Consider the following 18,692-nt stretch of genomic DNA (forward strand, 5'->3'; position numbering starts at 1 on the left):
CCAGCTAATAACAGAGTTTATTGTGAAAAAAACTTTTCTCTAGTTTGAGCATATATTTGCTGTCTTATGTCTTGCTGAGAAAATAGCACTAGAAATTATATTCTGTTATACTATGGATCTAATAGTACAGAATACAAGTAAAAATTTGGTTTACAGCTTGAAAAAGCAGTGGTAAATTGTTTTTTCTCTTACTATGCTAACATGGATTTGTAAGACCATGGGATGAGTTTCACATCTGCAATGTTAACAACACGAAAATTTTCAACAACATCTATCAAACCTTGTGTTAACTTCTGCCACCACTTAATACACAGATGAATTATTGACAATTTTTCTGACTAGTCCAAAGCACTGAGTCACTGCATACCAAAAGTATTTATATAATTAGCTTCTAAGTGTTTGCCAGGCTGAACATCTGTTAAGAAGACAGATATGTAGCAGTACATGATAAAGCATCTTAAATATTTTCAATACCACCTGCTGTAACCCTTTCAAAAGGAGCCCCTTTGCTCCAGAACTCCAGTGTCAGCACCAATGGGTATCACTGCCCCTGGATGGCTTCTGTCAGCACTTTGGAACAGGATGGCTCCAAAGCATCTGTTCTTCCCATGGAATCAGCTTTGGCTTCCTGTGATGGCTGAAGACTTCTGGATTACAATCTTTACTCATTCCTAAATTCAGTGGTATCTAGGAAATATGCCGCCAGTGAAAGAAATTATAGTGTTATCGTTCCTTGCAAAGACCTCAGACACTAGAATTCATCAGCCAGCCAGGTAAAAAAGCTCTTGCACCAAGAATAGAAGGTTTTCTAAGCCTTATTGCCTGTTCAGAGTGCAATTTAATGGAAGTTGTTTCTTAAAGCAAGATTTCACCTCTCTGCATTAGTGTGCCTCTCAGCCTCTCACCTATTTTTTACTAAAATTTAGTAACAGTCTGAGAGTTTAAGAGTCTTTGTTTTTTATCCCTAGCAATTTTTTACCTTTACCTTTGTGGCATTCAGGGCATTGAGGTTGTGTCACTTTTCTCAGAAGTTGCAATCTCTGGGGTCCTGCCAAATTCAGAATCCTTGGAGAAATATCTGCCTGCCAAAGGCAGAAAAGCCTCTTCATCCCCCATCTCTGTTCTCAGTGACATCAGAGTTCCCGAATCCATTTAGACCTGTTTCTCACTTCAAGCAATTTTTAAGGAGCAAGCAAACAAGCCAGAACAACCACAGCCCGGAACTGAGGATCTCAGCTAGAAAGTGACACCTAGTGGCTTTAATGAACAGCACACGGGAACGTGACATTCCTTACCCGGGACTAAATGTGCCGCGAGGAACAGCAACTTCCCTAAGCGTTGCCCTATTTTTAAAATTACCTATAGCCAAGTAACGTCAAGTAGTACCTTCTCAATGGGTGGCTTGTGACACTAAGTAACTATTGTTAGAGGAATTGAACCTGTTTTAGAGGTATGCATTTCAGTGAAATACAGCACTCAGTGCAAAACTATGGTTTGTCTTCACATAAGGCAGGAGTTAGCACAAGGCACATGGAAGAAAATCCTGTGTTACATTCTTTTTAAGGGAAATGAGAAATAGCACCTCCTGTGCATTCAGAAGAGGCAGGTTTTTCCTGCTAGGAGACAGAAATTACTATGTATCTTCTGGGACATGTCTGCAGTCCAAAGCAGCCCTGGGAGTTGCTGCTTTTAGGTGCAAACACTCTCTGTCATGGAATTACCCAAGCAAACTCAGTATGTGTTAAGATCCAAGTAGTAAGAGATACCTCTACCCAAATTAAGATGCAAATGAGACCACAAACTGAAATAAAATACAGATTTTAACAATGAATATGAGGTAGAGAGATAGAAAGAAATAGAAAACAGAGGACAGAGATCAAGCAGAAGACAGTCACCACCCAAGGATCCAGTGGCATCATGTTGGTCCTTCTTCATACTGGGCTTCTCAGTGATGGGGGTCCCAAGATAGTTCAAAACTTTTCCTATTCATACATTTTAGCAAACAAAGGAAATAGTGTTCATTGGCCACAGAGTTCTCTTAATCTATTGGTTAAATTATTCCCTCATTTCTAATGCTAATTAGTCCCAAGCTCAGTCTTTCTCTTCTTTTGAGTTGATGGGTTTCTTGGGTGGGAAGGCCATAAGTTGGTGGTCATGACCTCCCCCTGCCAGAATTACTGTTTTACCCAGCTGGAGCAGATTTCAGCACACTTGCTGAGCTGGCTTTCCTTATGGCCTGTAAATTCTGCATTTTGTGATCATTATCAGCATTATCAGCATTATAATTCTTCTCCCCAAGCTTTGTCAATGTAAGCTTTATAATGTTTTGTAATGCATTGTCTGGGATAACACCACCTTTATCTTATCTCAAGTTGCTGCTGTGGTGGTTTACCTTACAGTCTAAGCTCCAGGTATCCACAGAGGTGTATTCAGGGGGTTCAGTGATGGTTGGTGGTTGCCATCTGACCCATAACTAGGGGTGATCCTTGTTTGACCACTGATATACATATGAGCAGTTGCTTCATGATGCTGTTGGCCACAGTGGGAATTTCTATCCAGATGTGTTAACCCTAGGACATACTAACCAGATCACCCCCTGCCATGCCTGGAGTTAGAGATATTCTGCTGTAGTTCCCTTCTGTGCTCATCCCAGGGCAGAGTCCTCCTGTGGCCCTAGCAGTGTTTGAAAAAGGCAGCTGTCCTTACAGTGTGGAAGCTCTTCTGCTGTCTGTAATGTCTTCTAATTTTAGTGTTTCTCGCGATTAATAACAAGCTGTTGAATTCAGTTCAGTTGAAGTAGTTTTTATAAAAAAGTTTCACTTTCTAAGTATATAGATAAAGCCAAATAGATACAACACACTGACTTTGCAACTTGTCATCGAGTTACATGGTGCTTTGCTTATATAATCAAAGATTGGCTAAGACCTGCCTTATTTTTCTGTTTCTAAAATATTGTAAAGATGATAACAAAAGATCCATTCCTTCCCCCCCCCCCAAAAAAAATTATAGATCCCAAATCTGCACGTGTATTCCCACTGTGATAAAGGCAGGTTCTTTTATATTTTATGATGAAGATATATAATGCCTAGGATATTTATAACATGAGAATTATTTAATAATTTGTTTCATCTTAAAAAAATTTAAATTGACTAATTCAAAAAACTTCTTCAAAAGCTTTTTTCCTTTACAATGATTTAATTTTTTTTCCCCCTGTATAACCATCCTCACCATTGATACAAACAGTAACATGTATGTCCAAGCAGACAGGCAATTTTATGACATTACACAGATCAGCCAAAAATATGTGGGTTAATCATGATTTGTGGTTAGCAAACCATTTAAACAGTTCAAAGATTTTTTAATAGTGCACCAAAATGAAAGTAAAAGAATTGTAAAATCATTAATCCAGCATTTTCTGCTCCTTTAGACAGCCAAATGCAAATAAAATGCAGTGAAAAAAATAGCTTCCATGAATTTCAGAGTTATTTTTTCTTGAAAATAGGAAGTAGAAGCATGAATTATCCTGTTCGCTCAATTGATTTACATAACTTCCAAATTTTATCTCTTAATTTTATTTTAATCTTATAATTTTTGTTCAAATGTAGACAGACCTTTTTTTGGAAGACAGCTGTAGACAGCTTTTCTTGAAGGAAGTAATAATGACTCAGGAAGCTACAGGATATGCAACAATTGAGCCAGTTACAACTTGGAAGTGATACAGTTTGCACACTTTGTATATTTAGTGTACATGTATTCAAGAGTCAGTGTAAACCTGTATCCCAAATGCAGTACCAGATTTTAATGAAAACTTTCTTTCTGATTTCACTTTACAGAACAAAAAAAAGTTTGCAACTTATGTGGTTGCCTCAGGACACCAATATGGAGCTGAGGAAGGACTCTTTCACTACTTTTTTAAGGTAGACATCCAACTACATTTGAAGGATCATTTAATTTCTAGGGGCAAACTGCACTGGAATTGAATCCATTTTTAGCAGCCTTGGCATCATAAGCTCAATGCTTTCATGAGCAGAACTGTTTATTTGATCCTTTTGGAACATTTTAGCTACAGTGGAAGTGTTTTTCCTTTTTTTTGGCTCTATTTTTTCTTAGATATTTCTCTAGTTTTTGAACAGTATCTCCATATGTACTTTCCGGTGAGAACATGTCTGTCATGTAAATGGAATCCAGGGAAATGTCTTTCTTTTCAACAGTCTCTTTTTTTTTTTTTTTCCTTAGGGTGATTAAAAAGTAATATTTCTCAAGATTAAAGAATAGTCTTAAAAAAAACCCTCTTGCTTTTAGTAGTCTGGCAATCAGTACTTCTCAAGAATGGTCTCCTTTACTGCAGTTCTATTAATTATTCAATAAACTGAACTTTAAATCTTGAATATACAGATTTGCCTAGTAATCAAATGTTCCTTTTTTTAGCTCTAGTTAAAAGTAACCTTTTTTTCTCACTTTATTCTCTGATTTTCAGATGTGTTGGCTTGGTGAGACTCCTGCAATACCTGTTTTTGGAGATGGCAAGAATATTATTCCAACCATTCATATTCGTGATTTAGCAATGTAAGGGGGAAAAAATTCTCTAGGCAATAATTGATACCTAGCTAGATAACAAATCCACTAGAGAGTACTGAGGCTTTTAAATTGGGTGGGTTGGTTTAAGGTCACTTTGGGCCCTTTTAACTGAGTCAAACAGAGCCTTCACTTTCTTTAGAAGTAGATGTGCTTTCTGGAATAATTATCTGACTGTTGCACTGTGCTTTGCTTTTAAAAAATGACGAGTTATACTCAGTCTAGAGTGTGATACCAGTTAACTGGCACAGAACTGGGAATTAATTGTGGACTCTACAGCAGACTAAGACAACATCTTTCACAGATAGACCTTTTTATTCTTTTAACTTCCTTCCAAATAAAATGTGTAGCTGTGCTTCTTTATTAAGTGAAATATGTATGAAAATGTCATGCTCTGAAATGTTCTGCAAGAATTTGCAGACTCTTGGTACTGTTTCATGAACTGCATTTAACAAGAAAAGCCCTGGATGCTTCTCCAAGTGCCAGCCCTGGCTGTACTTGCTATATTTCAGAGTGTTGCAAAATGTAGCAGAACACAAGCCAGACTTCCAGTATGTACTTGGAGTAGATGCATCGATGCACACACTTCAAGAATTAGTTAAGGTAAGAGAGATGATAAAAGCATATTTGAATTTCTTTGGTTTTGTTTTTTTAGTATATCTGTATGTAAGGTTTTAAAACTATGTGTTTTACCGAAGCAGACATTCCTAGGTCTTCCTGAATTATCCTGAGTAGTAAATTACATGGAAGATTACTTTGAAAACCTCTAAGACTTCTGTCCTTTAAACAAAGTAGTTTACTTGATCTTGCAGAACTAATTTTTGCAGTATTATCATTAACTTTAATAAAAATTTTACCTAAGTAAGTTGTGGAAAATTGTTGTGGGATTCACAGAACTGTGATTAGATAATGAGTCTTTACCATGTGTTTCCCTTCATGTTGTGGAAGATATCTTGTTTTTCCAAGAGTTTTGAAATTAACTCTAGAAGTAGCCTGGATGACATTACTAAACAATACACTGTGATAGTGAGAGTCAGCTCATAGGACACTTGCTCATGTAGATTGAGCAAATGTTACATAAGGCCCTTTTGTTGTTGTTGTAGCAAAGAGAGTTTAAAGAAACAGGGAGCTCACTAGAAGATGAAACCTGTGCTTTAGTCCAGGGAGCAATCCCAAGGAGAGTGGTTAGTGTCCTTTCATAACTATGAGGTTGTTTAGAAATGCCAAATAGAGGACAGGGGTAAGTGGACTGTTCTTGGGGACGGGAAGTTGCCAGTGGAGAGGGTGCTACAGAGACTTGTCTTGGCAGGGAGTGTACCAGCCCAGGGGAAGACTGGACAGGTGCATGGGAAAGAAACACCTCCAGAGTTCTAGTTAAAACTAGCCGAATATTAGAAGAGAGTTTGGAACAAGTATCACATATGACTTTTCCATGCTTATCTTCACTGGGTGTCCACTAAGTGACATCATTGAAGCCAGAATGCTGCATTATTAGATCTGATGTTGTTACAGTCCAGTTTATACCCAGAAGAGCAAAGAAAACTAAGTCTCTGTGTAAAAAATGGAAAGAACTTTGGAGGTTCAAAATATATCCCAAAAACATGATTAAAAGCAAATGAGGCTAGATGTTGGTGGCAAAAATTTGATATATTTTATTTAATAGTAAAAGAGGCAAAGAGGAAGGGAAGGAGCTAGGTGGAAGCATATCACCTATCTGAGGGTCCCATTGACATCTCCTTGCTCCCCTCCATCTGGACTTCTTCTGGTGGTCCACCACACAGAAGATTACAGAATCCAGTGGGGTTAATGCAGGCTTTGGGCAGGTGGGAACGCCCACGTGTCCCCTTTGCAGGGGCCAGTTTGACACTGTCCCTTGCAACACTGTGGGTCTGTTGCATCATGCTGCAGTGCTCTGGTGCGGGGTCTGGGGACCCCTTTGGGGGGCCTTTGATGGGCCATGACAGCCCTTCTGCTGTGGATTAGCTTTTCTCTGGGTGAAGGGCCCCTCAGCTGAACGGTCTGCACTGCGGAGGATGGGCGGTCACTGCCTCTCCCCAGAGGCTTTGTCGCTACACACCCAAAAAGTCTCCTCCCCCCGCCACACTTTTAGGGTCTGTGAGCAGCCTGGCAGCTGATAGCCCTGGGGCTGGGTCACAGCTCAGAAGGTGTTAGGCTTGTGCTCTGTGAATGCATCCTTTTTCCGCAGCCCTAAATTGTTACTTAATCTTATCTTCATCAGCGAGCAGCATGGGGCCTCAGTCGGAGCCCCCACTCAGGGTGTGGTGGTCTTCTCCCCCAGCCTTTGTAAAACAGTTTTTGCTATAATAGGCAAAAGTCCTTCATGAGAATGTTTAAGTCATGAACTATAGTATTTCCATCTTCGACAATGGTCTATATAAATGCTCATGATTTTATGGAACATAGTGTGATTTAAGTCTATTCTAAAGGGCTGTAGGAGTAACTAACAAATTCTGTCTAATGACAAAATGCAAATGATACATGGAGAGTTATCAGTGGCATCTGAAAACCCTTTTAATGCCATTAACCCAATTGTTAATGGAATTAAATACCTCAGGAACCTGAAGTGAAAGTGCTGGTAAAATAAATATCTCCAAGCACATCTGAAGCACTAGGGATTTATTCATATATTTAAGAGCTTTATAAAATTTTCTGTGGTTTTGGGTTGTTTTATTTATTTTTTTTAATTGCAGGTACTAAGGAAATGTTACTTAGCAATCAAAAGCTATTCAATACTAACATTAAAGTTAATATATTGTTCTTAGATCTATTTCAATCAGTATCCTGATTTTCAAGGTTCAAATGTATTGTTCTTTGTTGTTCTTCTATTATTTCTAGAGTCCCATATTGTTGTTATTAGATTTCTAAAGTCCATACCTCTTTGATGTATTCTCATGGCTACTGATCTTCACTGACTCCTTCTTCTGCATGCTGTTCTCTCTCAGGTCAGGGCTCCTCCAAGGCTCTCCCTGAGTGGCTATCCCACCCCCTTTTATCCCAGTCATCTTCATCGGTTACAGCTGCAGCCCAATTAAGGACTTCACAGCTGCAGCCCATCAAGGGCAACTGGGACCTCTGGGGCAAAGCCTCTATACACATATTCAAATACATTTCCTCTACTATATTTCCCCCTTTTCTTTTACTCGAGTTAACAGTTGTACAGATGTTCAAGTACAATACATACATTTCTTCATGACTCACAGGCCATGTACAACCCCCATATTTTCCCATGACTCACAGTCCATGTGCAACCCACATAGCTCCTTGCTCAAAGGCCATACTCTTTCACAGCTCCTTGACCCAAAGGCTATATTCTGTCGCAGCTGTCTTAGCTTCTGTTAACTATCACATTGGGGTCACCACTTGTTGTTCTTCTATTATTTCTGGAGTCCCATGACTCCTTCTTCTTCTTCTGCATGCTGTTCTCTCTCAGGTCAGGGCTCCTCCAAGGCTCTCCCTGACTAGCTAGCCTGCCCCCTTTTATCCCAGTCATCTTCATTGGTCACAGCTGCAGCCCATCAAGGGCAACCAGGACCTCTGGGGCAAAGCCTCTATACACATATTCAAATACATTTCCTCTACTATAGTTCTTAGATCTATTTCAAATCAGTATCCTAATTTTCCAGGTACAGTGTAACATAAAATTTACAGCACATCTTTTATCCACAGAAATCCTGTTCATTTTTTTCCTAAGAATCTGATTTCTTAAGTGGTTCTGATGTGGCTTTTTCTTTATTTGTTTCTTTGTTTGTTTTTCTTACAGTGTATCAGTAAAAATATTGGACCAGGAAAAACTGAGAGGGTTCCTAAAGAAAATGCATTCCTGAGCAAAGAGCTAACAGTCAGTAATTTTCTTTCTTTTATTTCTTCAGGAAAGTATTTAAGCTTAAAAGTATGATATAATGAAATATATAATTTCTTTTTTTCTTTATTTCACCAGAAAAATTTAGCCCCAAAATGTGCCTAAAAATATTTAAGTGAGTTTAAATTTGGAAAATAAATAAAGTCAAATCTAGCCATCCTAAAACACAGAATTTTGAAGAGTTACAGCCTGATTTAAAAAATATAACACTGGAGCTCTGATGTCACTGTTCCCCTGAGCATATGGGAGTGCTCTAACAAAATCTACACAAAATGATAAAAATTTATAAAAGGTTTATAAGGCAGTGCTACTAAGGCTGATGAACACAGAATACAAAAATTACGTTGTATTCATCTATTTATCTGGAAGAAAGTGTTCATAGGAGAAATAAACAAAATACAACCCAGATAGTTTTAAGATGGCACTTGATAAATTTATAAAAGTGGGGATTCCTTGCAATTACATGAAAACTTTTCATTGTACAGAAAATTGTTTAGTGTTGCTGTTCTAATTTGAGAAGACTCAAATACAATCATACATTGAAAATTAATATTTTTAAAAAGCTTAAATATCTGTTTTGTTTTGTATGTAAACCTTATTTCCCAATGCTTTAATTCTTTCTATTCTCCCCATCCGTTCTAGTCTCTTCCTCCAGCTGTTCTTTTAACATGCATAGCTTAAGTCTGTAAATAAATGTAGCTTTGTTCCCCCAGCAAATGCAACTGGATATGTTGTTTGTGAACCTGCGAATGGAATCTCTTTATCTGAAAGAGAATTTCAACATTAACTGGTTTGCTGAGACAGGACTGGTAGATAACATTGCTCAAGTCGTCATGGAATACAAGCAAGCTCGAGGATTACTGGTAATGCTTTGGTATAGTATTTTAAACTGTTCTTCTCTCTTTATCCCCAATAGAAATGGTTATATAAACACAAGTCTTAAATTAATTAAGTAAAAATAAATAGAAGATGGATATAGATGCAAAATAAGTGAACATAAAAACTTAAATTGAAGATTTAAATAAGAGGCTCTTTTTTGCCTCTTTAAATAAGAGGCGAAAGAAAAAAAAAGACCGAGTTTTATTTCCTTTGTGCCTAAAACTGAAATTCTGTAAATGAAAATCAGCTTAATGATAGAAAGCTGCTATTCTGAAGCTAGTTTCTTTATGCAGTATATGGTACTCTTGGTATATTTTGCCTCAGGAATATAATAAGTGTATCTTTTATTTAAACTTTTTTTATAATAGTCAATAGTTAATAGTTTTGTGTCCTTTATATATTCAGTGAGTGTGGATATTCCAGTGCAATATAGCCTTCCTTTTACCCTGCTCTGTAGTGTAATTTACTGGGCAACTTCACTCTTTCCTATGTTAGCTTGATATTTAGAACTTCTGTATTCAGATGTATAGGTTACTGAAAGGTGCAGAAAAATGCCTGTTTACATCCAAGTATCAATAAAGCTGTTTAGCATGTCTATACCTGGTTCAAACTTTGAATAAGAGTTCAGGGCATGTAAAAAAGATGAAGATACTATTGTTAAAAGTTATTTATTGAAAGTCCTTTCATAGTTCTGAAAGAATTATCAGATCTGTGTTTGGGTTAAACTATTGCATCGCAGAACAAATGCATCTAACCAAAAAAAACAGTACATACCAGGTAGCAAGGAGAAGGAAGGCTAGCTAGACTGTCTCTGTCACTACTCTATTGCGGAGTTTGTACTGCCAGATTTATTAAATTAAGATAGGCACTTAATTAGGTATGATTATGAGTTTATTGCATAACATATTAAGAAGTGTACACTGGTATCCTAATTGCACTTATGCATCCTCAGGCTAGGTAGGCTGAAATGAGACATCACTTAAGATTGTGATGAATCTGGAATTTTTGAAGTCAAAATAATAATTTTGATGACAGCAACTCTATCTCAACTGGAAAGTAGAGATATTCCAAAATTCACTGCATTCTATCAGTGGGATTGTGTCATCTCTTTGGATTATTCAAACATTAACTAGCCACAACAAATTGGTCTGTATGTCTACTACATAGAAGCATGCTTTTTCTCCAACAGTAAATTACATCATTTAAGTAGCTATGTTACTTGAGACCAATGGGTGATAAAGAAGATATTCAACAAGAAATAAATAAATAAAACAAAAATATCCTTTTAGTTTTAAGTACAATTGCTATTTCCTATTAGTCATATTAAAAATATTGTTGCTTTTACATAAAAGTATCTGTGCTGTTTGAATAATGTTATATCTTTATCCTTTTTTCCAGCCTCTCAAAATTTGCATTCATGGTCCTCCTGGGTCTGGCAAATCTACCATTGCTAAGGAGCTCTGCAAACACTACAAGCTACATTATGTTAGGACAAATGATGTGATTTCTGAAAAAATTGCAGATCTGGTGTGTTACTGTTTTCTAATATTCCTGTTATTTTAATTTCTCAGATTTTAAGATATGTGGCAGCATTTTAAAATTACTTATAATCCCATTATTTGAGAATGGAAATATCTTTTAACATACTGATCATCTCTGGCAGTTGCACTGAAATCTTTTTAGAGACTGGAAGTTGCTCAGTAACTCACTGTTCATGAATACACATGAAAGGAATTATTTTTTTCTTTTATTACATCTGTGTACAAAGTAAATTTGGTTATGGAATTTCTGAGCCAACTCATATTTCTGTTCTTGTCATCAGGAGCAAATTGTGGCTAAAGAACCTGTCAGGGTGGAAAGAGAAGTAGAAGGAGAAGGAGAAGGAGAAGATCTTGTAGAGGAGGGGGAAGAGGAGGAGGGTGAAAATGTAGAAGAAGCAAAAGAATTCTTAGATGCAATAAAAGAAAACATGCAACAAAATAAAGGTAGGAAATACAAAGTATGATGGTGGGATTCAGGTACCTAGTGCAACCCTATGCAAATGGAAATCAGGAAATAAATTTGTGTTCTAGACTTTTAGTTCCTATCAAAATCAAGAACCAGCTGGACAAGGGAGAGGAAATACAATGAAGGGTTTATGAGTTGAGATAAAGACAGGGAGAGATCACAAATAGTGTACAGGGCAAAACAGACCTGACTTGGGCAAATTACTTAAATGTATTGCCAATCAAAATCAGAGAACCCACCCCTACCTTCTCTCCTGAATTTAACTTTATTAATGCTTCTCTGCTTCCTCCCACCAGCAGCACAGGGAGATGGAGAATAAGGGTTATGGCCAGTTCATCACATGGTTCTGCTGCTGCTTCCTCCTCAGGGAGAGGAGTCTTTCCCCTGCTCCACTGTGGGGTCCCTCACACAGCAGACAGTCCTCCACAAACTTCTCCAGTGTGAGTCCTTCCCGTGGACTACAGCTTTTATGAACTGCTCCATTGTGGTCCCTTCCACAGGATGCAGTCCTTCAGGCCCAGGCTGCTCCAGTGTGGTCCCTTCCACAGGATGCAGTCCTTCAGGCCCAGGCTGCTCCAGTGTGGTCCCTTCCACAGGATGCAGTCCTTCAGGCCCAGGCTGCTCCAGTGTGGTCCCTTCCACAGGATGCAGTCCTTCAGGCCCAGTGTGGTCCCTTCCACAGGATGCAGTCCTTCAGGCTGCTCCAGCTTGGGTCCCCCACGTGGTCCCAAGTCCAGGCACCAAACCTGCTCTAGAGTGGGATCCTCTCTCCATGGGACTGCAGGTCCTGCCAGGAGCCTGCTCCAGTGTGGCTTCCCAAGGGGTCACAGCTTTCTTTTGGACATCCACCTACTCCTGTGTGGGCCTCTCCATGGGCTGTAGGTGGATCTCAGCTCTCCCCTGGACCTCCATGGGCTGCATGGTGACAGCCTGCTCACCATGGGCTGCACCACAGCCTGCAGGTGGATCTTTGCTTTGGCACCTGAAGCATCTCCTCCCCTAGTTCTGCACTGACCTGGGTGTCTGCAGAGATGTTTCTCTCACAGATTCTCACTTCTTTCTTCCCTGGCCACATTTATTTCTGCACAATGACTTTTTCCTTACATAGATATTTGGTCACAGAGGCGTTGCTACCATCCCTGATTGGCTTAAATTTGGTCAGCAGCAGATCCATCTTGGAGCAATCTGGCATTGGCTCTGTCAGACATGGGGGAAGCTTCTACTAGCTTCTCAGAAAAGCCACTTTTGTAAGTCCCCTGGCTAACAAAACCTGTCCACAGAAACCCAATCCAACGATACACCTTGTATATTAAAAGTGACATATTTTTAGAATATTTTGGTGCCTCTTTAATCATAGCACTTTCATCTTTCTACTTCAGAATATTTTACTAATGTCAAGTTTTCTTCTCAGAGCAGAGAGCATAAATTTCTATAACATAAAGTAAAAAGCTGGGGAAATATACCTTTGTCAAACTTACAAAAATACAAGTAGTTTAGTAAAAACAAGTGCACGCTAAAATGAAGTTGTGGGGGTTATTAAGAACCTCATACATCATTAAAAAGTAAATACTGCTTATGGAAGTCTGGAAAGAATTTGTAAAAGATTGAAAAAAGGTTCCTTGCTGAAAAATATTAGTTACCATTTGTATATTAATAATGTCATGTAATTTTGGTCTTAGTGTTTAACGTTTTCCATGTGGTATAAAGTGATCCCCCTTAAAAATGTGATCTCTTGCTAAGGGTTTAGCTGATTTAGATCTTGTGTATCTGCAAAGAAATTAACTTCTTACACACCTGGAAACATCAGTAATGAGACCTGTGGCAGCATCTCTTCTGCATGCTTTGATGTGTTGTTTAAAATAACAATGTCTTTTAAAATAGTTACATACTTTAATGATTAGAATGGTTTATAAATATCTAAGACTTTTAATAGTCAAAGCAAAATAAAGTAAGAAACAAAAGGACAAAATTTCAGGTCAAACTTTCCTCCTACGTATTTTCTTGACAACGTAGGACAGGTAAATAAACTAATTCATATCACAACTTGTCTGAAAATGAAACTTGCAGAATCTACCTCATGTCTTTTATGGAAGACTATATTTAAGTCTTACTGTAAAATGAAAATAGAAAATTATTGCTTTCTCATGACTTTTTTTTCACTAAGTATTTCTTTACTGCCTCTATTAAAATCTGATTGTAGCACTCAAACAAAACTAACTTCATGTTTAGATCACTAAGGACTAATGTTTATATCCTTGTAAACACAAAGGTAATTTTATTTTATATCTACATTTTAATATTCCATAGATTGCTGACAATGCATAATACACAAATAGTAACTCAAAATATTTAACTTTTTAGGGTCTAAGTAGAAGAAAAATGTATTAAAATGCATTAAATGTTAGTAAAATAATTTCAGATCTTTTGTTTCTATAAACTAGGCACCTATTAACCTTCTTTGTCTTAGGCAATCTAGGTGATGAGTATATCATGAAAATTATGAAGGACAAGCTCATGTCCATGCCTTGTAGGAATCAGGGATATGTTTTAGATGGGTTCCCAGAGACCTATGAAGAGGCAATGGATCTTTTTAGAGGTGTGTACTGCTTGATTTGGTTTTCTTGCTGCTTTTGTTTTTATTGCTGCTGATGTTGTCATTATCATTATTGTTCTCAGAGCCATACTACTTGAGTGTATCAGCACTGTAATGACTGCAGTGCAAGATACAAAACTAAGTTTTGTGATTATTAGAATGTAAGAAGGACTGTAATGCACCTTATTTAATTTATGCACAAGATAATTTTTAGACTATCTTTCCTGGTAATGTAAAAAGTAAATGCTCAAGCATAGAGGATGCTCTCTTGTCCAGCTCCACTTAAGCAAGCTCTATATAATAATTTCTTCATAATATTTAAGGGCTACCGAATGAGGGGATCCAGCCAGTGCACCAGTACATATTTTGTGAGCCAAATTACAGTGTATTTATTAGGTGAGCTACTGTAGATACACACATTTCAAATTGTGAGCAAGCACTGTCCATACATTAAGACCAAGAATCATCTTCATGTTTAAATTACAACTGAGGTTTGAAGGTACAGAAAAATAGTCTTGTTCAGCTTAGTATGCTTTCTGCAAATGGTCATGCTCAGCTGGTACTCTACAGGCAGTTTTACTGACTATTCATAAAAGCAGACCCTTAGTAGCAAAAACCATTTTAACAGAGTTGTAAAATATGTCTACTCATTGTTCTGAGCCTTGTCTCTATTTTTTTGCAGAAAAATTTATTGGGCAGTAGGAGAGGCGAAAGATAAGACAGCAGTTTTAAGATTGGACATATTTAAAAATTGTCTGTGCATGTAGATACATCTGTGGTGTAGGCAAACAACTACTAGTGTCCCAAAGTACAATTCTGGGGTGCCTGGCAACATGAATTACTTACTGAATTCTCTAAACTGGTGTCAAGGTTAGATTAATTTCCAGTTATTATTATAATTTGGATATTGGCAAACCTGTGTTTTACTTGGCACATTTTTAGCAAATACAGTGATATTGTTGCTTCAAATGAAAATGTCAATTATTTCTTACTTTTGTTTTAATAGAAGAGGATGAAGGAGAAGAAGAAGAGGAACAAGCAGTAGGCAAAATGCCTAAATTTAATCAAATAATCATACCTGGTAAGTTCAATAGATTTCTTTTTAAATAAACTGAGTAGTTTTATTTTCTAATTAAATAAACTGATGAAAAATTGCTGCCACCAACAAGAAGTCTAAAATATCACTCCATCTGTCCCTGTTTAATTTCACTTTAAAAAAAAATCTATTTCATGTAATGCTGCTGCCCTCATATTTAAAAGTGAACAATTAATCATAGAATCATTTAGGTTGTAAAAGACTACTAAGAGCATCAAGTCAAACCCTAAATCCAGTACTCCAAGTCTACCACTAAACCATGTCCTTGAGTGTCACATCTCCTTATCTCGCAAATACCTCTAGGGATGGTGACTCAATCACCTCAATCACTTCTCCAGACAGCCTGGAGAATGCTTGGCCACCTTTTTGTTGAAGAAGTTTTCCTTAATAAAAAGGAAGGATTTGGTTCAGTTTCTGGGTTGTTTGTTTGTTTGTGGTTTTTTTTGTGAAAATGCCACCAACTGTTGGCGGATAACAACAGTAGTGGCTGTCTTGTGATTACAGCAGCTTAATGGAATAAAAATGTAATGCATTGCTTATGCTGAGAATTAAAATAGAGTGGATTTAATCTATGTAGAAATTGCTTTATCCTGCTGGTTTTCCTTTGGAAATTTTGTATATATTCAAACAATATGTTCTTCTTCACAGAATTTATTTTTTCTTTGATTGCATCTGATGAATTCCTTATAAACAGAATAATACAACTTTCAGAGAGTGAAATTGCTGGAACTCATTATACTGAGGAACAGTTCCTGGAAACACTGAAACGCTTCCGCAAGATAAATACTGATGATGTGACTGTTCTCAACTATTTTGATGAACTTGAAATACATCCTCAGTTTATTGGTAAGGAATAATAAAATTAGTAGATATAACATGAAAAAAAATTTTTTGTTCTTACAAATTTAACACTTGCAAAAGTCAAATAGTAGGTATCCATATATAAATAATATTTTAATTAACATTGCAGAATACATATACAACAAGCATTTAATTATATACTTGTAAAAATGTTCTTTTACTGTTAAACTGTTTGTAAAATTTGGGGTGTTGTTCATTTTTGTAATCTTAATTATTAAAATAATTTTGTGACTTAGGTTACAGATCTCTGTACTGGCATCCTTTCAGATAGGTGTAAGAGTACATTTTCATGGACATAAACATTATGGTTCCTTATATTTTTTTTCTTTAGATTTATCCTCTGATGCTATTGTTGTCCTCAAAAATTGGATTTGTTACCTGGTGGGCCACAAGCTAATAATTACACCCTGAAGAGAGGCATTGATTTTTTATTTCAGAGTTGTACTAAATTCTGTGCTTGGTGGTACTCCACAAACACTCCTACTATCAAAACTTGTCACTATTTATACATTTTACCAAACAAAGGGATTAGTGTTTATTGGCTAAATATTACATAGTTCTCTTATTAATTAGTATTCTATCTTTTATTGGATAATTATTCTCTTGCTGCCAATGCTCAGTGTTACTCTTCTTTTGGGTCAGTGGGTTTTTTGTGTTGGTGGTCCTTGAATACGGTTGTGATTTCCTCACTGCTGGCATTAACTTTCACCCAGCTGGAGCTGATTTCAGCACAATTTCTCAGTTGGCTTTATTAGTTTCTTCCTTGGCCGTTCTGCCAGATGTCCTTATGGCCTGTAAATGTTGCACTCTTTTTGTCCACTATCAGTGGTACATCCTTCTTCCCCAGCTTTGTTAATGGCCCATTGGTCTGAGATCACTGAGTCTTGTTCAGGCTTACACCTTAAGAAGGTAATTCAATGAACCAGTAATTTGTTTTGTAACACCTGGACATCATTTAGGGCTTGCTGTCTGTTTCATGGGTTAAATCTCCCTTCTCATTGATCAAGCCTGAAAGTATGCAAAGATTAAACATCAAAGTACATAATTTCTTTTAAAAAAAATTTACATTTTCCACATTTTGCAATACCATGACAATATGTGGGTAATCTGTAAATTAAGAAGCATTTAAGAAAATTACTAGAAATCAGAAGTGGAAGGCTGAGACTGAATCTGTTTTGCACTATACCTGTATGTGAGAAAATTTGTCTTCCCTACATACTATCTAGAAAATTGTGATCACTGGGAAATCTTGAGAAGATAACTATGATCTGATTTTTCATGCCAGCGAGATTAGAGTGATAGCATTCTAAAGAATTGTGGCTTTTAGGGGGGAGAGGAAAGGAAACAAAGATTAAGGGAGAGACCTCTGCAACTAAAATCAAACTGCTGATATTTTGAATGACTATTTGAGATGAATTATGAAAAGTTAATTGTTCAACCCCCTAGTCACAACTGATTTTCCAAGATTTTTATTTCTTGTCACTCATGGAGATTATTTTGAAAATAATAGGATATAAGTGTTGTTAGGAAGTGTAGTAGTGGGAAAAAATAGTGAGTTAGTGTAATTATTTTAGAATTGAGGATATTCTACTGTGAAAAGTAAATGTATGAAATGGTAAATATTAAGGTCTGGCATCACCAATTGGTCATATTCTCAGCTTATACACTTCTAGATATGCAAGTAGAGGCACTGTCAAAGAATTATGCCTCAAGATTATTCTTCAGCTGTAGCCCATTCCAAATACAGAAACTCAGTTGCCTACTGATTTTAGTTATTGCAGTATCACAACTGTGATGTTCCAGATGGTTTTCACGTTGGGTGTACAGCATTGATTCTCATGTTCAAATGAGCATCATCTTCATGTCCTGTTTGTCTCAGAAGTGTCTCCTTAGCCATGTTCACATTCCTGGTTGTTACCCATGGAAGCATGCAGGTGTGTTGCTTCTGCTGTAAAATGGTAGGAACGGATTACAAAGATAACTCAGCCATTAACCCCTCCATTCTAGTCCATGTTCCAGCTGGATTTTCAGATGCATAGAATTAAGTAGCAATGGATTTTATCAGAGACCCAACTGCTTGCTCAGTTATATTCCAAAGAAGAGGTTAAAAATTGTGCCTGTGATTTGTTAAATATTGTTTCAAAATATTAAAAGTTTTCTTCCACCTTAAAATTTAAAAAAATTGTAGCATATGGTTTTATGTATAATTTTTATGATTATTACTTTTTCTGAGTCTGAAATATGATTAGTACAAAGGAGTGGGCTTCAAGATTCTGGAAACTCAACTTTGCTTTGATGACTCACTATATGAAGACTGCAAGTTGGTTATCTTGTGTCTTGTTTTTCTCATTTGCAAGCTGGGAATGGTGACAGGCATGTTAGATCTTATACAAAAAGGTATATTAAGGCTACAACAGCAATCCCTTTGAAGACCTTAATTTATGAACTCCTTTCCTCTCAGCTAGCATCAGTGCTAACTTCATTTCTCATTTAAATGGCATTAGTTTTTGAGGATAAATGTAGTTAATTTTGATTGCTGTAAAATGAACATTGTACTCTTCTGTAGCCATCCAAGAAAAAAATGCAGTCTTTGAGACCTCAAATTCAACATTGAAACCATTATTAGCAATACTTTAAATGACAAGAAAAGTGATTTTTATTGTAATTTGTATATCCACGTGCAGCTAAAATTGTAGGAATGATGGGCTGCTTGCCATAGCAAATGCATTGCTTTAGTTTGGAATACTTCAGGAATGTAATTCCTGATTTTTTTGAAAGAAGAAGCTGTAAAATAAGGTTTA

General features: G+C 36.9%; 1 protein-coding gene across 1 annotated transcript in view; it reads left to right on the plus strand.

Annotated features, from left to right (window-relative positions):
• The window catches only part of AK7 (adenylate kinase 7), a 29,952-nt gene that overhangs the window by 4,732 nt on the left and 6,528 nt on the right, over nucleotides 1-18,692 (plus strand). The window contains exons 6-15 of the mRNA XM_054635382.2: nucleotides 3,834-3,917; nucleotides 4,478-4,566; nucleotides 5,088-5,178; nucleotides 8,357-8,434; nucleotides 9,169-9,318; nucleotides 10,733-10,861; nucleotides 11,157-11,319; nucleotides 13,809-13,937; nucleotides 14,941-15,015; nucleotides 15,679-15,876. Of these exons, the coding sequence (XP_054491357.2) occupies nucleotides 3,834-3,917; nucleotides 4,478-4,566; nucleotides 5,088-5,178; nucleotides 8,357-8,434; nucleotides 9,169-9,318; nucleotides 10,733-10,861; nucleotides 11,157-11,319; nucleotides 13,809-13,937; nucleotides 14,941-15,015; nucleotides 15,679-15,876 (1,186 nt within the window). The remainder of the gene's footprint in view (nucleotides 1-3,833; nucleotides 3,918-4,477; nucleotides 4,567-5,087; nucleotides 5,179-8,356; nucleotides 8,435-9,168; nucleotides 9,319-10,732; nucleotides 10,862-11,156; nucleotides 11,320-13,808; nucleotides 13,938-14,940; nucleotides 15,016-15,678; nucleotides 15,877-18,692) is intronic.

This window comes from Agelaius phoeniceus, chromosome 6 (genome assembly GCF_051311805.1).
Source record: "Agelaius phoeniceus isolate bAgePho1 chromosome 6, bAgePho1.hap1, whole genome shotgun sequence".
Lineage (NCBI taxonomy): Eukaryota > Metazoa > Chordata > Aves > Passeriformes > Icteridae > Agelaius > Agelaius phoeniceus.